Consider the following 20,537-nt stretch of genomic DNA (forward strand, 5'->3'; position numbering starts at 1 on the left):
ATAAAACAGCAAAAATCTCTCTCTCTCACACACACACACACTCACACACACACACACACACACACACACAGTCACGACCTGAAAAAGTCAAAGCAACATGTACAAAATACCAGCATAAAACTAAACCTACTTGAGTGAACAACCAATCTTTATTTTTTAATGCTGTACTCAGCAAGCTTCTCTGAAACCTGTATTGCAGTGAATTATGAAATATATTTCCTCTCTCTAGGGGCTTCTGAACTGGAGATGAATATGGGAGGTCCCCAATATAGTCCACAGCAGGCCCCTCCAAACCAGACTGCTCCATGGCCAGAGAGTATCTTGCCCATAGATCAGACATCTTTTGGTAATCAGAACCGGTAAGTGTGTGTGTGTGTTCAAACAATATGAACTTTCAGAAATGAAGAAATCCTTTAATTTTATATCCAGTTAGTTTTTCCCCTAATAGTTTTGCATCTGCAACCTCAATTTACTATATTTGCATTGTAAATCTTCTTCACTCTTAGCAAACACTACTGTAGACAGTCGGGATAGTGGAATTAAATAGGTGTAGACATGTTCTGCTATGTACAGAAGTCTGGAAAGAGAATGCTCTTCTACTATAGTCTAGTACAGGGCTGCCCAAACCCTGGCCCGTGGGCCATTTGCGGCGCTCGTGGACTCCTAATCCGGCCCACCAGAGACTTGCTGGAGCCCACACTGGCCTGACAAAACTGCTCTCAGCATGAGGGTGACTGTTTGATATCTCAAGCGATCTGTGGGATGAGGGCTGCTTGCTGTTTGACATCTGTGATGCAGTAACGGCAGCAAGGGAAACATTGACCTTGCTTTGTGCAAGGCCTTTTATAGGCCTTGAACTATTGCAAGACCTCCATTCATTCATATAAGTTCCATCTCTAATATATTCATTTATGTAAATTTATTCAAATTTGAAATGTAAATTCTTTTTTTCCCCTGGCCTCCGACACCGTGTCAGAGATGATGTGGCCCTCCTGCCAAAAAGTTTGGACACCCCTGGTCTAGTAATACAGGTGGCACCTCAGTATCCACAAGGGATCTGTTCTTGGACCCCCCCACAAACACCAAAATCCACAGCTAACCAAATCTGCAGCTTTGGCATCTTTAAACCCTCTGATGGCAACCGGAGAGGTGTGTCTGCCTGCTGCCTCTCTGGGCTTCAGAATGAAGCCCAGAGGTAAAAGAAAAAGCAACTTCCCATTTCCTGAGGGAAACCAGAAGTGATGTTTTAATGCCTTTTAAGGCATTTTGAGGCCCAGGGAAGCCATTTCCAGTCCTCAGAATGCCTTAAAAGGTATTAAAACATCTCTGTTTTCTGGAAGTTACTTTTTGCCTCCAGGCATCATTCTTAAGCCCACAGAGGCTGCAGGTGGATGCTCACGGTTCACAGGAGGTTTCAGGTTGAGCCAATTCTGGCTTAACACGGTTCCAGGGTACCCACATTGAGCCAGATCTGCAAATATAAAAACCAAAGATATACAGGATCAGCCTGTAGATTATTGTAATCAGTGTAGCTACACTATTATTGCTCTTGGCTTTGATGGGCTGTACTGTCTGAATTTTCTCTTAATATAAGTGCAAGCTCAGGAGCAAACCTCAGCGGTGGTATAAAGTTAAGTTTCACCTGATGCTGCAGTGTTATGTTTACCTGCAGTAATCTAAATTTAAAGCTTGATCATTATCTGCTAATGTTCTGTTTTTATAAATGACTGGCAGAGTTGTTTCATTATAAGGAGAGAAACAAACTGCTATTTAACAAAACTCCCAACGTTTTGGCAAAATCTGTAGTAAAAATAACAGAAGGTTAATGGCTTATGAAGTTTCATTGGCTTAAAAATTACCAATTGTAAAGAAATTTGGCAGCAAAATATATAAATAATCCTACTTATATGCCTGAATTGTTCATTGTTGAGAGTTAATTTGCTTGAAACAAACTGTATTAGGGCATGTTTTTAAATAGTGTCTTACAACCCAATTCTATTGGGTAGACCCCCTCTTTGCAGAAGTGACCTCTGCAACTGCACTGCTGCAGGATGACCTCTGCATCTGCACCTCTCCAGCCATTTTGGCACTGCTACTTTGCCCCCCACAAGACACAGTATACACCCCATCTGAACAGCTGCATCAGCACTGGAAAGTTAGATAGGATTGGGCCAGTTATTTGTTTTCCAAATAATTTTCATAGTCATAGTGACCATGTACTTAAATACTGCTTGGCATAATTACTTCAGTGGCAACATTACAAAGTAACATAAATTTCACTGCCAGCTCTTTGGAAATAACCTAGAGAGTCAATGAATTAGGGGGAAAGGAACTACGTCTTAATCCCAGTACAGTCTGCCCTCATAATTTCCTTAGTAAGATAAGGAAGTTCTCTTTTCCATTGTGGCCGAATGACATCACATTTGACCTGTTTAAGAACAAACAGCCTACTGCCTTTACTGATCTATATCAATGGAGCTTCTGCTGATCTCAGTTGTCTGTGTCCTGGCTCAAGGAGAAAAGCAGTGTCTTGGACTGGCTCTCAGCCATGTAAGGGGTTGTAAAGTTAGACTCTTCCTTAAATGCATTTCATAAGTTTATGGAAATAAGGGAAGTATTGCTGGTAAACGTTTACTGACTCTGTATTCACCTTATAGCAGGTACTTGACTTCCAAACATTATTTCAGTACTGTTTGTTTTACATGACTATGCAAATAAAGTAGCTCTAAGCACTCTAAGATTACTCTGTGATCATATGTGATTTCCAATCATATGTATCATATGTTGCCAACTTGGTTTCCCGTTCTAGAGATAAGACTAAACCATTTTGTTCTGTGCCATTGACACAAAAGATATGACTTTATATACATGGGGTCTTTTTAATGTTATCAAGGTTAGAAAGAGCTGAAGGTTACACTGTTCTTACTTAAAGGCAAGATTGTCTATCTGAGGGCAGTCTTCAAACATCCTTATTAAAAAACTATCATTTGTATGCTTTTTCCCAATAAATTTAGTGCACTGATAAATGGGCTACTTTAAACAAAGGAAGTGTGAGGATCACTCCCAGTGCACTCTAGGTTCTGATCTGTAGTCCCTCATTTAAAGGGCCCCGTGGGGGGGGCAGGAAGGTGGCTTGGTCGATTTGCAGCAGAGTGCCCGTAGGCTCCATCCCCCCCCCCACACACACACCATTTGCCACCAATATTTGCTGTACTTAAGTCAAGGTCTTGCTGTAGTCCTAGCAGCAGTATGTCTCCCTGTGTCTCACTCCTTTTCTTTTTCTGCCACTATGTGAACTAAGAACAGGGAATCTGGAACAGAACCCTTATGTAAGTCAGGGAGCGCCTGTATGTATTTTTGTATCCTGTGATTACTGCAGCAGTTGGCTTTTACTACTATATTTGTGAATCTGTTTTCATCATGCTGATGACAGGGCATGTACATCTGGAAGTTATCAGAAACAGGCAGTGATTATCTTATGATACAGAATAAGGAAGCAAACTGTCAGCTTTAGTGTTTGATTTAAATTATCAGATTAGTGCTATCAGTTGTATACTGTATAGCTTGTAACAAAATTAAGCTGTATGAACAGAATACATCAATGATAAAGAACAGAATGTATTGGTGCAACTCTGAACAGTGATTTACCATACAATCCTATGCATGTTTACTTAGAAGCAAGTTTCACTGTGCTTCAGTGGAATTTACTCTCAGGAAAGTGTGCATGGGATTGTAGCTTTAGTAATCCAATTTTCTAGATTGGTAGAGTTGATATATCACACTGTATTCAGGTTTGTAGCTGTGGCAGGCTTAACAAGTCTGGTTACTTTTGTGTGTCCCTGAGTTGATTTTTGATTGACATAATGAAGCTAAAAATCCTTAGAATATTTGTACTAACCATGGTATAGAACTTATAAAAGGTTTAAAATACCTTAGCCAATAGAAGTGCCATATATCAAAATATATGCTCCATAAATTAACCTGGAACTTGTGACTAATAAACCCATTCTGAATGGTGTGTGTGCTTTTTGTCACTGTAGTTGCTTACCAAGTTGCATGCTTTTTCTTTCTACAGGCAACCATTTGGAAGCACTCCAGATGACTTGCTGTGTCAGCATCCTGCAGCAGAGTCTCCAAGTGATGAGGGAGCTCTCCTTGATCAGCTTTATATGGCACTAAGAAATTTTGACGGTCTAGAAGAAATTGACAGAGCTCTAGGGATACCAGAACTAGTCAGCCAGGTATTGCTATTGTTAAATATTTCTAAAAATATGTGTAAATATTTCTAAAATGTACGTATTTTTGTGGTAACAGAAAATCAGTTTGTCATAGGGACTTTAAATGCTACCCAGATACAAAATTCTTTCATCTGTTAACACTGTGAAAATAACTTTTTTGCTTCTGTTAAATGTGAAAGCATTTATGTAGTCCATTGGCAACTGGTGCTATCCTGAATTTATGCTAACACATGTCACAGACTGAGTAAGAAGGAAGGGGTAGACCTGTAACAGCCTCCATCCAACCATACTTGAAGAGGTTGAGAAAGGCTGTCCTGCCTTATCTCCAACTTGTGTAATCATGCTCATGTACTGAAAAGTATTACTTCCAGGATTCCAAGTAACATTACTAAAAGCCAGCCCAGTAGACCTTTTCCCTCCACTGCAGAAGATGTCCACTTCCATGAGAAGACAGATAAGGTTACAATTCATCCAAACAGGCAGTATTCAAGTTTTATTACATGCCTGCTCCTGAAAGAAACAAAGCCCTCATAATCTATGCCATACTCTGCCCACTTCAGATTAAGTCTAAACTAAGCTTTTGTAAATTCTGCTGTCTAGTCTGTTAATATGATTTAAACATATGATTTAAACATATGCATTTCTAGATTTAAACATATGCATTTCTAGGCCATATTACTCCAATCATATTGATTGGAGTAATATGGCCTAGAAATGCATATGTTTAAATCTCTACTAATTTAAGTGCCACCTACATGTTATGTGAGAAATCCATGGTTGGATCTCTTGATATTTTCAGTTTTATTTAAAAGGCCCCTTGAGAACAGGATTTAGATTGAGAAAAAGATGCTGGGGAAAGCATTTCTTCATTGGTCAAACATGAAACCCTTTCCAAGTACTCCAGGTAACAATCAAAACATTGAGTAATTCAGTTACAGATTCTCTTGTAATATGTAGCTGACCCCTGCTTTGTCGCAATAATCTGAGCCAAGAACAAAAGCATGAATATGAATGGTTTCAGAAGGGATATTTTGGTATTTTGAGCTTGTCAGTTTCATGACCCACCAAAAATTGAGTGTGACCCACAGTTTGGGAAATACTGCTGTATTCTATTGCTTCACAATAACATGCCTCTATCAATAGATGTCCCACATTGTACGTACATCTTACGTTGTGTTTTCCAGCAAAGCCAAGCTGTAGATCCAGAGCCATTCTCAAGTCAGGAATCAAACATCATCCTAGAACAAAAGGCTCCTGTTTTCACTCAGCAGTATGCATCTCAGGCTCAAATGGCCCAGGGCAACTACACACCAATGCAGGATCCCAGCTTTCACCCAATGGCGCAGCGACCAGGTTATGCAGCATTGCGTATGCAACCAAGGCCTGGTTTGAGGCCTGCTGGCCTCATACAAAACCAGCCGAATCAGCTGAGGCTACAACTGCAGCATAGACTTCAAGCGCAGCAGGTATTTTGCTCTTCATGCTCTTGTTGCTCTCTGGCTTCTTTTGCCAGCTTGCTGCTATGCATATGCACTATGGATGTAAATGAATTTGAAGAGTGCCCTGCTAACTGGACAAAGAGGCAATTTTTCAGTTGGTGTTTCCCTTGCATTTAGTGGCAGGGAGGGGGGAACTGTCCCTGTTCACCTCAGCACACTATTTTCTAGTTGCTGTTTGCTGATACAAACAGAACTTCTTTAATGGCACTTACTTCTGTATGGCTGATTCTTCCAGATCTCTTATGCTTCCCCCCCCCCCTTGTCTTCCTAGAATCGCCAGCCACTGATAAATCAGATCAGCAATGTTTCCAATATGAATCTGTCTCTAAGACCTGGCGTACCTGCACAGGTGAGGGAACAGGTATTGAGGACTTTTCTATTTTATTACTTTAATGTTCTAAAATTTTGACTAAATTTTACAAACCTATAGGTCCTGCTAGCTCCATTTCTTCTTCTATTCTCATAGGATTAGATGTAAGTTCCTGTGACTGGCCTGCACGTGAGAAGCAGGGAGAGATGATTTGTCATGTTAGTGAAACAAGCAGTGTTCTAAGAATATATGACTGACTATGCTACAAAAACATTAGCTCTTATGGATAAATAAATCTATAATTATATAATCATAATATATCATAAAACAGTCATAAATAGGACTGTTGACCCAATCGTATCCTCCCACCCACCCACCCCCACTGGTGAAACTGTGCAGAACAGGCACACACCATATCTAGCAGGGGAGAGGAGTGGGAAACCTCTGTAAGCCTCCCATTCCACAATAGGTCTCCACAGACCTACACCAGTGATTCCACTAGCGCAAGTCTGAGAGGAAAAAGGGGGTGGGGAGGTTGCAGGTTAGGATCTGGTACTTGCCATTGCAGCTGAATCCAGCCCCTTCCACAGCCTCTCTACTCCTATTCCTCCTGTCCCATTCCACCCTCACACCTCTTGTGCTGGATTATCTGCTCTGGTGGACAGCTAGCATGGTGACAGTATGCTCATGAAAGCTCTGGCCTTTCCACTGGCATACCAGCAGCAGAAGCTGCTGGAGCGCACTTTATAGCTGCCTTATAGCAGCGAGCACTGGTGGAACCGGCGAGGCAGCCCACTCAGATGCTTTCAAAAAAAAAAAAAAAAGTATCACTTCTGAATATTTTTAACGTGTTAGGAAAACTTGAGACCTCCTTTAATTCAAACATATATTCAGCCCAGCTTATTTAATCATTTTGCATGTGTGGGATGTATGAAATCTGATTTTAGAAAAGCAGATTATTCTACTAATTTGCATCAGTGGTACTATGCCAGTCTAGGTATCTATTTTGGAATTTCTCACCCAAAATACCAGGTACATAGCTGATTGTTGAGATACAGGTTGCTTTCTTTAACCTAGCAAGCTTCTGAAAATACCTTAACAAATTACTTATCCTGATGTAGTTTTTATTTTCCCTGCAGGGACCTCTCAATGCACAGATGCTAGCCCAGAGACAGAGGGAGATACTGAGCCAGCACCTGAGGCACAGACAGATGCAGCAGCAAGTGCAACAAAGAACTCTGATGATGAGAGGGCAGAGTATGAATATGACGCCAAGTATGGTGGCCTCTGGTGGCATACCAGCAACAATGAGCAACCCACGGATTCCCCAAGCAAATACCCAACAGTTTCCATTTCCTCCAAACTATGGTATTGGACTTAGTCCTTCTGCATTTTTAACCAGTCTCTGCTTACCAATGTTCTGCGTCCCAGCTCTTATAATTCCTTGCATGGCTTCCAGATGTCACTTGCTAACCAGGAATGGTAGAAAATTACAAGGGAGGGTGGGATTTTTGGAAAATGTCGGGAGTCCCAAAGTTCAGGATAATATCTTTCAAGTTTATTGGAATAATCACAGAATTATAGTTTTCTTAAATCCCTGTTCATGATCAACATAAGATTGGAAGCTTTATCTTGTTATGCATTTTTTTCGCCAAGAGCCTCAACAAAAGCCATTATTCTGAAGTCTTTGATATGCTCACTTTATTTTGGCATCCTTGATTAAGCATCTGGCTTTTTAATTATATTTCATTTAGCTGACAGCCATAAAGATAAGCAGTGTATAGATTTCTCAGTTAACTTGTTCATTTTGTTTGCTTTTCTTGATACCAGCCTGCTAAAATTAGAAATATCTTCACTTGTTCTTTTTTTAAGACAGTAACAACTAAGTATACAACCTCCTCCTTTGTCATGCTGCCAGTTTTCTGTCTTTAAACTAAAGTCTCTTGAGAATAATCCTACTCAGACATTACTTGGCCACTAGATTCTACCCAGAGTTGTGATAAAATAGTACTCATGGTACATATGGAGTGTGCCTCAGGCCCCTAAGAAAGTGAGACCCTTCTTATAAGGTCAGAGATAGTCCATCTTAACATTCTTCTAAGGTCAGAGATAGTCTATCTAGCACTACTAGAGTAGCAGTAGCATAAGTATACTAGAGTATACTAGAGTAGCATAAAGGCTGAATTGCAAATTAGACTTCCCTGTTTCAAATTTCATCTCTACTATGAACTCTATATTTGGCCTTAGGCAAATCACTTCCATTTAGCCTCCATTCCCCAACTGCAGTATAGGGATAATGATGCTTGTCTTACATGGTTGTTGTGAAATTGTGTACACAGAAAACACTGTACAAATGCTAGGCATTGATTGCAACCCATACACATCACCCATAGGAGTTAATTGATGTTATTTTGAACTGTCTTTGAACGTTCTTGAAAAGTGGCAGATAGGTATGCTAAATCCATATTTACTTGTGCTTTTGATTTTAGCATGTTTTGTATTTTACTCTTATTTATAAGCTACCTGGAGCACATCTGTAATGGGGCGGTGTAGGATACAAAAATACTTTAATAAACTGTGAAGACCCTGCAATATATATGTTGGGGTAGGAAAACAGAGGGAATGGAAGGTTAGCTTTGTTTTACACTTGTTCAGTAAGGTCTCCCCCCTCCCATGGATACCACTATTATATGTATAGCTATTTATTCCAGGTTCTTAATTTGGGCTGATCAACTTGCTTGCTTTGCACAGACTGAAGTTTTTGTTATGCCTTTAGGAATAAATCAGCAGCCTGATCCAGGTTTCACAGGAGCTACTACTCCCCAGAGTCCCCTGATGTCCCCAAGAATGGCTCATACTCAGAGTCCCATGATACAGCAGTCTCAGGCCAATCCTGCCTACCAGTCCTCTACTGAGATGAACGGATGGGCACAAGGAAATATGGGTGGAAACAGGTAAGTTGTCAGGCATAAAAATGCATGCATTGCAATTTGGCTGTAACTCTTAATGTGACCTTGTTTTTCTACTGTTGCTCAAATTACTACTGTTGCTCAAATTACTCATACAGTCATTCTGCAATTATCCAATTACTGTTTCTGTGACTGTTTAGAAATAGTTGCAAGTAGGAACCTGACTTGTCACATAACAGAGCAGCTCCTGCAGCCTGACACCAAAATTATTGCTGGAATAAAGCGGGAAATGAGGGAGGTAAAAGAGCCCCAAGAATGAATACACATAATTTTACATGGGAACTATTTCTTATAGATTGTATGTACTTCCGCAGCACACCTGCAGACCAACCACGGCACACCACACAACACTATGGTTGAAAATAACCACTTTAACTATTGTGCGCATATGATTCTATGCTCAAAATCTTTTAATTGTCCTTCAGTTCAATGATAGAAACAGAAACTGCAGATATGCATGTTTACAGATTGTCTAGGTCTTTGGAGCAAATAACCAATTTTAGCAGATTGGGAACAAAGATGCCATATTTGCAAATCAGATCCCATTAATTTATACAAACAGTGAAAGGAATGAATGGCCTGTGCTGTGATATTAAGCTCCAGATGTTTAAATGTGGTATCCACTTGAATTGATGGACACATTGGTTGATTCTTTTGAAATTTTCAGAAATATTTGAGACCCAAATGATTTCTAATTTTATCATTGACTCTGACGTGCTGTTATGTACTTTGTCCTGTAGCATGTTTTCACAACAATCTCCACCACACTTTGGGCAGCAAGCGAACACCAGCATGTACAATAACAACATGAACATCAATGTATCCATGGTGACCAACACAAGCAGTATGAATAACATGAACCAGATGACCGGGCAGATCAGCATGACCTCAGCAACCTCTGTGCCTACATCAGGGTTATCCTCCATGGGTCCTGAGCAGGTGAGAACACTTGGCACTGGAAGACGTGTCTAAAAGAAGTGTGTTGAATATCATTAATAACATATATTACTGGTACTGGATTAATCTTACTTAGTTACTTTGAGAAATTATGGCCTCTGGTAGTGGGGAGTTGGTACTTGTTCCTTCTGTTCATCCATATACAATTTAAATCTAGTTTCCAAGTAGTTATGACATTGGCATTGCCAATCTTTCAATATCTGCCACACTTACTTAGTGGCCATCTCAGAGACATAGACTAACTACTGCGTGGAACTGGTTCCCTGACAAGGAATGCCTTGGTAGCTTAGCTGTACTGGTGTTTAGAAAAACAGTTAAGACTAAGAAAGTACACCCTTGAGCCTTAGACCCTCTCTGAGACCTTGATCAATCACCGTTTAAATACATGCACATACACAAAACTACCATTTTTGCCAAGTGATCAAGCTCCTATTATCACTTTCCCTTATCTCCAGGTCAATCAGAGGGCAGAGCCTTTCAACTCTGAACAGTTTCCTTTCTCAGCTCTGAAAAGTTTCTCTGCTCAGGTGGTCACCTGAGCTATAGTAATTTTCCTGAGACATTCCAGCGAAAGTTAACCTTTTATTCTCCTTCCTTCTGCTGCATCCTGGTTCTGCTCTGCAAATGCTTGCAAAGCAGGTCTGTTTTTTGAAACACCAGGATGGGATCCTCCTTCCCAGGCTACAATTCAGTGCACCATTACTTAAGAATAACACCCATGGAAAGCAGTGGGTCTACTTCTGAGTAAAAAGGGTTGCAACTATATGCAGCTCATCTCTCTTCTGTGAACTGAATTGCACACTCTTAGTTATGTGTTATGGGTTGTATGTTGTATGTAGAGCTTTGGGCTTAAAGGTGGATTTGATTCATGGATCTCCTGCAGTGGTTCCTAACCCTTTTCACTTGCATATCCCTTGGCAGCCCATTTCCATAAATTGTATGCTTCCTATTAGCAAAATGCTTGTAATTAATAATGCAAGCCCTCATCTCCTCTATATGAAAGCCCAGACTTCATGTTTTCTCTTTTTTTCTGTTTGAAGAACAGAAGACTGCCTTTGCACTGTTTTGCACCAGAAACTGTCAGGGTTAGAAAAACAATCCAAGGAATTTGGTCTGGATAAGGTAGAGCCTAAGCAATGTAAAAACGCTGAATCACCAAGCATCAGGTGAACAAGCTCACTAATTGTAATAAGTGCTGAGTCAGCATCAGGAGGAGGAGACACCACCCTTCCTAATTCACGCTCAGTGCTTTAAACAGCCTGCAAGAGCACTCATGTGCAGGACGAGGGGAAGGGGGAATGGCTGGGAAGGCCGGAAAAGCAGGGAAGGCTGATTTATCGTGTGTATGGCAAGCTATGCCGTTTTATGTTTCCTTGCTACGCTGCTATTATTTTTCTGCTATCTTGTAAATACTGTCTGAACTAATGAAAGACTTGTGTCTGAAAATACTCTTTGTGTGGGCTGAGTTTTTGAAGCCGCATTCAGCGGAGAGCAGCAGATAAGAAAGCTGCTCCTTCCTCGACAGTGTGCTGAGAAATTCTGGGTGATTGATCACTTCCCATATTATGTTTCAGCTTTTTTACTGTGCTGGTTTTCAATCACTGGTTCATAGATGAATTGATGACCAAAAACTAGCTATTGGTGGGGCTTTCACAGCCATCTAGCTACCTCCCTTCCTGCCTTGCTGGTCCTTGCAAGGCATTCTGGAGCACGGCCTGCCTTTTTCTGCCATTATTCCATTCTTTTTCAAGTACCCCTAAAGGTCCTGTTGAGTATCCCTGGGAGTAAATGAATACCAGGTTGGGAACCACTGTTTTTTTGGTATGTTGTTTACAGTGCACTTACTCTGATAGTGTTTACAAAAAGGTGGTGAAGACCAGAATTTAAAAAAAGAATAAAAATGCATCTTATGATCTTTTACTATGTTTTTAATAAATTAGAGACTACAGTTCTTGGGTAACAATTAGTGGTAAGTTATTTTCAGGATCTGGCCTTGGGTAAAATCAGACAAAACTATAGTCAGACACCCCCCTAAGTTTAACCCCCGACTTATCTGAGGGTCATAGAAAATTCCATGATTGTTGGCTCAAAACCTGCCCTCCGCTTATCTGTGAGGTCGACTTATAGGCGAGTATCTGCGGTGAGTTGCAGCTGCTCAGAGGAATTTTTGGGGGCATTCTTAACCTGCGTGATGCAGTTTTTCATATTGTCTTCTACTTGTAACCAGTAGTAAATTTATTTTTCACTTGTTTATACCACCTTCTCCAAGGAGCTCAGGATGGTGTACATAGTTTCTTCCCTCCTTTTGTCCTCACAACAACCTTGTGAGGTAGGTTGAGAGATAATTACTGGCCCAAGGTCACCCAAGTAGTTTTGTGGCTGAGTAGGGATTTGTACCTGGATCTTCCAGGCCCATGTCCAGAACCACTACATCATCCTGGCTATCTAATGCATTTTTTTTCCTTGAACTAGAATTACCCATTTAACTTCTTCCCTGAAGAACTGTTCCCTCTCAAAATGACAAACTGAAAATAGGATGTTAGTATCATGACACTAAATGCACCTTTTATTCAGATTGTTCTCTTGTTTTTCTGCTTGGTTGCAAAATGTAGAGGATGTACACACATGTGTCTTTTCTTCAATTTCCCAGAATGACTTACAAATCTTCTTCCTATGTTAGGTTAATGATCCTGCTATGAGAGGAGGCAATCTTTTTCCAAACCAGCTACCTGGAATGGATATGATAAAGCAGGAGGGTGATGCATCACGGGTAAGAAGCCATTCACATCTCAACAAAGAGGGAATTGATACAATTATTTTTGGGCACAAGAATGTGATACTTCCTATGTGGACTTCTAGAACATTTGTCTAGAATAAATATTTCAGACCATTCATGAAGATGAGATCCAAATGTATCTTGTTCATGAATTTAATACCAGCTGAGCAAAAGGACAAAAGTGCCTTAAGCATACAGGGGCTACTTGTGTGGGATGAGGTAAACTGTACAACACAAACCCTTTTGCTGAAACAAGCATGTTAGTTTTTAAATTGCTACAAAACTTGTTTGCTGCAACAGATTAACACAGCTATTCCTCCAGATAATGTTACCTAGTGCACAATAAGATTTTCAGACTGCAATTCTGTGACACTTACTTGGGAGTAAGTCCCATTAAACGCAGTGCAGCTTACTTTTGAGTAGACTTACATAGAATTGCAGGAGGCCTGGCTCAGCTGGTAGAGCTGCCGCCTTGTATGCCTGAAGATCTGAGGCTGCCAGTTCGAAACAACCGGTAGTACCCCAGAACTGACGACACGCTGATATACTGATGAGCTGACCCTCAGTGGCAGAGAGGAGTTGCCATCAAGTGGAGCGTGAAAGGTGAAGGGCCAGAGAGAGGCCAGACTGGGAAGGAATCCAGCTGGAATGAGGAGTTCTATGAAAGACTAGAACTATTCGATTGTAAAAATCCCTACGGGGGTTTAGAACAGCCTGCCTGTGTAAACCGCCTTGGATTAAAGTCTGAGGAGAAATCTGATGACCAAAGAAAGGCGGTATATAAATACCTGTATAAATAAATAAATTGCACTGTTAGCCAGCTAGATATGGTATGTGTTTGACTTTTTGTCATCTGTCAGAGTCTTTGCATGTACCTTTAGATACTATGCTGATTTGAAACTTTTCTGTTCCTAGTGATTTGACATTTTCTGATGTGTGAATATGTGCAAACTTAGTTCGGTACTGCTATTAATGTATCTCTGTTTGGTATTTCAGAAATATTGCTGACCCTGATGATTGCTTACTTCTTCAACTGGCTGGGCTGCCCAGCCCTAACTACTTACTAGTTTGAAGAGCTGCGTATGTTTGGTTTTGCCCCAACTGTTCTGCCAGCCAGTTCTGCCTGAGAAAGTAGAGTTTAGTGCTGCAGACAGAAGAGCACCACTCTGAGTAGAATGAAAACAGTTGTTCCTGGAAGAGCAGCCGCCTCTTTGACAGTCTGAAGCTAGCGTACAGACAGTTGCTCAGTCTGTTCACTGCATTCACCTTAGTGCAACTTAGATCTCTCCTGCAAAGTAAATGTTGATAGCCAGTTTTCATAAACCATGTCAGATTGAATGTATTTAAATGTATGTATTTAAGGAAAACCATCCATGCTCTTGTTCTGTTCTGTTTTTAGTTTTAGATCCTGATATCTTTCTTTGTTTTCCTTAGCTACTCAGTCTGGTGCAAAGGATTCGGTTCCATCTGGAAATGAATGGTTTATATTATGACCACCACTTGGGAGGTGGGGAGTGGGCTACAGGCTGACTCCCAGAGTGGTGGGTATCAAAATGAGGAGTACAGACATCTAACTAATTGGTTTGGGGAAATTTATATTTCATGGATAGATCAACCACGTTAGAAAACAAAACCAGTCAGTTTTGGATACGTTTAAATTTGTAAACAGGATACAGATTGAATAGGTTAAAATTTGCAAAAACATTTGTAAAAACTGCTGTGGGAGGACTGCTGTATTTATAAAGCTTGTTGGTTACTTTGAATGAAATCATGAGTCAAATACACAGTTTAAGTTCTCATTTTAATTGATTTCTGAACCTGAAAAATTAACTAAACGTTAACATCCCCTTCTCTCCTCCCTTCACCTGCCCTTGATCTGTTTTTGTTTTCTGATAAGGTAGAGAAATGAGTAATCCCTGTCATGTCCCTAGGTGTGTTACCTGTGTTTTAGGTTGCAGGTAACTAGTTGCTGAATAATGACGTTAAATGAGGGTGCATCTATTGGTGATGGAAGTGGCAGGATTGAAGCATAACATCAGAGCTAAAAGCATCTGATAAATGATAAATTTTCATTTTCCCATCTCCACAACTGGGGAAAACAATGACTTGAGCAATGGCAGATATCACTACAGAGTTAACCATCATGTGTTCTAATTATTTTAAAGCAACATGGACTACAAGAAAGTTTTGTAAGGTACATAAAAACCAGTTTCTATGTAAACAAGCAATAATTTAAGTTTAAAACTTTAGTGTTTTAATTGTATAATTTTGTGAGGTATACATGTTGTGGAGTTGATTTCCAAATGAGGTACTTCAGTATTAAATTAGATATCTTCATAGCTGTGTGTGTTTCCTGGGGAAAAAAGTGTTTTGTAAAGGATCACAATGCCTTGATTAGACCTAATTTGTAGGCTTGAAACTCTTCATTTTCTAAACCTTGCGATTCTGCTCATAAAGTCATTTATCTAACCTTATATGATATGCAGCCACTGTAGGAGCCAATTCTTGACTTTTTTGTATGTTTATATTCTTTCTTAATAATGAATCTTAGAGAAACCATTACCTCAGCAGGCCACTGTTTACAGTGGTTTTACTCTTTGCCTGCTGTGGTTGGAGTAATCTTTTAGTAAAAGCTGGCATCAGTTTCTGAGGACTTGAAATATCAGGAAACTGATTGTTTTCGATCTCCTGTTTCTCTCCCCCACAATCCACTCTTTCGTACCTGATCTCAAATTTTGGATGTTTAAAATGCAATGCATTTTATAGTATCTTTATCATCATCATGTCTTTGGGAGTAGAAAGTTTGTTAACAACAACAAGATTTGTTGTTGAAGTCTTGTTTGCTTGTGATGAGGGTTAAACTATACAAAGAATCTGACTCTTCACAGAGTGCTGAAGAGAATATGTTAAGGAATATATAGAATGCTTTTCAGCCCATTTGTTTCCTGTTGATTAGCTTTCTCATAACACAGGGAGAAGCTGCACCTCTCCGTAGTCATCACTTTGTAGGTTAAACTCAAAAGTAGCTGTTCAGACAACTGAGCCATCTGGTGAAAATCAAAGTTGATTCAGCCCTGAGCTCCATAATAATGTTGAGGGAATTTGTTTGTTTTAATTTATGCCTGATTTAATTTATGTAAGAATTAACCTACACTTACAGAAATTAAAGCTCTCAGCATTGAATGAAATTAGTTTTCTTTTTGAATTCTCAATTTTTTTAAACATCTTTTAATACATCAAAGTGGGGGGAAACAAATTTTAAATTGAACCCAGTTCAAAGAATATGGGCATCTTTTACTAATACTTCAATTTAATTTTTTTTAAATGAGTGATTATATCTATCAATTTTTTTGGTTCATAGGCTATTTCTGTCTCATCTCAATAAATTAAGACAGTGAGTTCAGGCATTTTCTGATTATGTTGATCATGCTGGAAACAAAGATGCCAAATCCATTTCTTTTTATAATCAGTATTTCTCATTCAGTACACAGTAAAATTTCTAGAGAAAATAATTGGGTTTTATGTTGTTAGAACATAACCAGTGTTCTCTCATATGAAATGTGAAAGACACCCAGTTTGGAAAAATGCACATATATAAATAGCTCCACACAGAGAGCTCCATTCAATCAAGTTCTGGTAATGAGAGATAACATTAAGTAATGAAGTTGATGTTTCTCAACATGTACCTAGTTATTCAAAGTTTTAAAATATTGGCCCCTACCAGTCTTTCTATTGGTCTGTACTAACTGAAAGCAATGTTTTTGCCATTTATACAATACATTTTTAATCTGTATTTAAAATAAATGGAGTTCATATGGGCTTAACACATGAAAAAGGGTGATTCAGCTCTACTTGCAAAACCCAAAGATACACAATCAGTTTTGAAATGCAACTTAAGCCATTAATTGTTGGTGTGAATTTAAAGTTTTCTAGTATTTGTATGGTAGTATTGCTGCCTAAGAGCAAAAGCATTCTCTGCACAAAAGAAAATTACTGTAGTGGCTTTGGTTTTTAATTAGAATTTTCTCCCTGGTGTTTCTTTGTAGACTAAAACAAAATCTTTTCAGTTTCTTACTACAGGTAAAGCTATGTGCAAGAACCTCAAAATGCTAAAATCTAGCATAATGCCTTAGATCTGTTTTTAAGTCTTGTATATTCCTACATAGCTGTCTGATGTATTATATTTGTATAGTGAATTGTGTACAATTTTGGAATAAGCGCATCATTTAGCTTTCAGTCATTGAATAGAGATGGACACATTTCTTCAAACATTGACTCTGATTTAATTTTTTTCCTTTTTGTCATTTTTGTGGGTTTTATTTGTACAGTTCCTCATGAAGTTGCATCTGAGATGTGTATGAGTGTGTGTATATGAAAAGATTATACGAGGGTAAAACTAAGCAATATATAAACTATGGTTCTTCAGGAGAAAGCTTACAGTGTTTTCAGGTTGTGATTTATTTTCAAAACTGAGTTGACTCTGAACATCACTTTGTTCACCTGCATTGATGTTTGTATTTCTAGTGTGAGCAGTTTATGCAAAGGTAGATATATTCAGAGAAATTTTAAATACATTTATGCAAGTTAATATTGCTTTGCTGATGCTATTTGCTTATTTGATGTTAAATAATGCTATTGTAAATAAAGAATTCTGTTATTGCATCATTTAATAAATTTTAATGCCTTCGGGTTTTACATGGCTTTAGACACAGCAACATTTCTTCTGTTGTGCCTTCATGTACACAACTGTGTTAGAAGGAGGAGAGCCATCCAGATAATAACTAGGATGGAGTTAGAAGATCCTCAGTTTCACACTAGTTGTTCTGGAGCCAGTACAGGAATCTGACATGTATACATAGTGCTACTGAGCATGCTCAGTTGCATGAACTGAAACCCTGTTCCCCATTATTGTCCATAGCTGGAATCAGATTTCACTGCACTATATAAAATGTGTACAAGATAAAATTGAAATTAGGGAACAGAGGATCAGGTATGATGTGGTTTTGGGTTTAAAACCTCAGATGTCAGAGAACTCTATCTGCATTCAAATCTGATAGATAAGTTTCTGATTTTATAGCAGCAAGTTTAAGTGGCTTTCAGTAATAGTTTTCAGACTCTAAATTTAAGGAGCACAATCATATGTACACATATAGTGCATGTGTGAACGCTTGTGAAACCAGTAAGCAAATTTGGCCTTTGAACAATCAAGGCCTGTCCTGCTGACCACTGTTATCCTATTCAATAGCCATTCTGCCTCTCCACCACCTCTGTGGTTTCTCTTACTCTCTCATGTATGACACAGTGCAGGACAGAATGAGGAGGAAAACCTAAAAGGACATGTAGGTGAAATCATCTGTAACTCCTGGAATAGTCAAAAGCATCTGGAATAGTCAAAAGCAATTACTAGGGGATGCTTGCTAGGTAGATGTTCAAGCATTTTCTCCCCATTCCTCTTTGAGGACTACAGCAGGAGAGAAAGTGAGGATGATGCCACTCCCACTGCACAAGCTATGACTGCAGTAGAGGGAGGGGGCACTACTTTTTGAAAAAAATGCAGGACTGAAAGAAGCAGTGGAAGAACTTGACCCACTTACCCACCATGTTTGCATTCCTGTTTTCATGTTGGTGTCTAAGAATTCTCAGCTGAGCAAGCTTTCCAGTGTATTTGAGTTAATTTTGAATTTAATCAACTTAGGACCCAATCCTAGCCAACTTTCCAGCACTGAAGCAGCCGCAATGTAGTCCCGAAGCAAGGGAACAAACATTCCCTTACCTTGAGGTGGCCTCTGTGACTGTCCCTCCACTGCAGAATTCAGCGCATACCCTGTTGGCACAGCTCCTTCACTGCTGGAATGTTGGATAGAATTGGGCCCTTACTGATGACAGATGCTGCCAAAACATCTGAGATACAACAGAAACACCTTCAGGTCCTACCAGTTCTATTTCTTCAGTTCCCATTGAAACAAATTGAAACACTGGAGTAGATAATTTTCAAGTAGATAGAGGTGAATTGCCCTGGTATGGTATATAAACCTCAGAGGAGGTATTGGAACAAAGCAGTGATTTTTATCCTTTGTTACACAGAGGATCACCCTTCTCATTTGCTGGTTCTTTGCACATCACCACATCTTACTAAATTTTCTTTGATCACTCAGTCAAACAGACCAACAGTAGATTGAGGATATACTTCAAACAATTAACTTACCGAATTCAGTTATTTAATTTGACTAGTTAAGATATTTGTATGTTCCCATTCTATTCAAAACAAGACACAATGTGGCTTATATAAAACCAAATAATGCAATTTCCAAGAAGATAAATTTCAATAAAATAATGGCAGCAGGGGGGGGGGGGGAAACCACAATGGAGAGCCAACAAGTAGATACAACTCCAATTGGTTTATTAACAATGAACTCCAATTAAAAACCTGCTGAAATAGCAGGGCCTGCAAGGTAGACTTGGAGCCAAGAGGCTCTCCTGGGGCAAGGAGTGCTACATTCCTGTGGGCAACACAAAGGACTTCATGTGTTGCTACTAGCTGAATCCGAATTATAATGAAGTCCTCTCCAGATGATCTTAGTGAATAAACAGATTCATGGAAGGTGGCTGTAGTTTGGCTATCCTGGGATCAAGCTGTTACAGTTTTAAAGGTGAGAAGTGTAGCATATGCAGAAGCACTGGGCTTTAGAGCTTTAGGCAAGACATGGCAACCAGCAGGCAAACCTGCCCCCCCTCACGAGGCATGCCTTGACTGGGCTTTGTGCATGCGAGCTGGAAGTTTGAAGCCCAGTGCAAGTAAATTAGAGATAGCATTAGATAGTAAAAATGAGCTAGCATTAGAGATAAGGAAGCAGTCAGATCCAGGAATGTGTTGTGGTCAGCTAGAGCCAGCTAGTTGTAGCTAGTGTTATCAGTAACCTTTAGTAACCCTCAGTATTGTTTTGTATTGCTTGAGAGTCAATAAAAAGCTTGGTGGAGGCTGGGCAAGGATCTATTCCAGCTTCTGGCTTCCCCCCTGCATCCACATTTGAAACCTTGTCTGCTGTCTCTTTTTTTCTGCCTCCTTGCTGCTCCAGTTCCTTCCCTCAACCCTCAGAGTGCCTCTGCTCCTTGCACTCCATCAAGCAACAAGGCTCTAAGCCTTGTGTGCTTCCCAAAGCAAAGTAGTGTTGCTACAGAGAAGGAACCAGCACTTTGAATTGCACTCAGAAATTGACTATAGCCAGTGGAGTTGGCATAAAGATTTTCTAGAAAGGGTGGGAAAACTTTTGACTAGGGAACATATACCTTTAACAATTGTATAGGAAAGAAAATTTCAGCAGGTGCAGCTTGTCATCAGTGAGACAATTGTTAAAGATCTAGGATCCATAAAGTTGAAAGTTTGCCCACCCCTGTTTTAGAAAGCTGGCATCACTCAAAACTTGCAGCAGCAGTGTTTTGCACCAGTTGAAGTTTCATGTGCTCTGTGGTGCCTTTGAAGACCATAGTCTTCAAAGGCACACATTGGAGTAATCCAGTAGAGATTTAATTTAGGCCTATATAATGAAGTCTCCTTTAGAAATGGTGTAGCTGGTTCACTAGTTGAAACTGAACAAAAGCACTACTAGCTACAGTGGCTAGTTGAATATCCAAGAGTACTCCCAACTCTGCATTTGATCTTTTAAGGTAAGTTTGTATCTGTCAATAGCAGGCTGGAACCCTATCCTTGGTTCCGCAGCTATCTTGACTAGCAACACCTCTATCTTTCCTGCGTAAAGTTTTAACTTTTTAGTCTTCAGCAACCCATCA

The 20,537-nt window shown here is 39.7% G+C and overlaps 1 protein-coding gene across 6 annotated transcripts in view; it reads left to right on the top strand.

Moving 5' to 3' along the window:
- The window catches only part of NCOA2 (nuclear receptor coactivator 2), a 197,899-nt gene extending 178,351 nt beyond the window's left edge, over window positions 1–19,548 (top strand). For 5 of the 6 annotated variants that reach the window (XM_066626615.1, XM_066626617.1, XM_066626616.1 and 2 more), the window contains 9 exons: window positions 230–359; window positions 4,076–4,241; window positions 5,423–5,704; window positions 6,009–6,098; window positions 7,187–7,415; window positions 8,824–9,001; window positions 9,757–9,955; window positions 12,654–12,743; window positions 13,746–19,548. In XM_066626615.1, the coding sequence (XP_066482712.1) occupies window positions 230–359; window positions 4,076–4,241; window positions 5,423–5,704; window positions 6,009–6,098; window positions 7,187–7,415; window positions 8,824–9,001; window positions 9,757–9,955; window positions 12,654–12,743; window positions 13,746–13,757 (1,376 nt within the window). In that variant the 3' untranslated portion in view covers window positions 13,758–19,548. The remainder of the gene's footprint in view (window positions 1–229; window positions 360–4,075; window positions 4,242–5,422; window positions 5,705–6,008; window positions 6,099–7,186; window positions 7,416–8,823; window positions 9,002–9,756; window positions 9,956–12,653; window positions 12,744–13,745) is intronic. The other variant, XM_066626620.1, reaches the window with a different exon arrangement.
- Window positions 19,549–20,537: the final 989 nt, after the last annotated feature.

This window comes from Tiliqua scincoides, chromosome 4 (genome assembly GCF_035046505.1).
Source record: "Tiliqua scincoides isolate rTilSci1 chromosome 4, rTilSci1.hap2, whole genome shotgun sequence".
In the NCBI taxonomy this organism is placed as follows: domain Eukaryota; kingdom Metazoa; phylum Chordata; class Lepidosauria; order Squamata; family Scincidae; genus Tiliqua; species Tiliqua scincoides.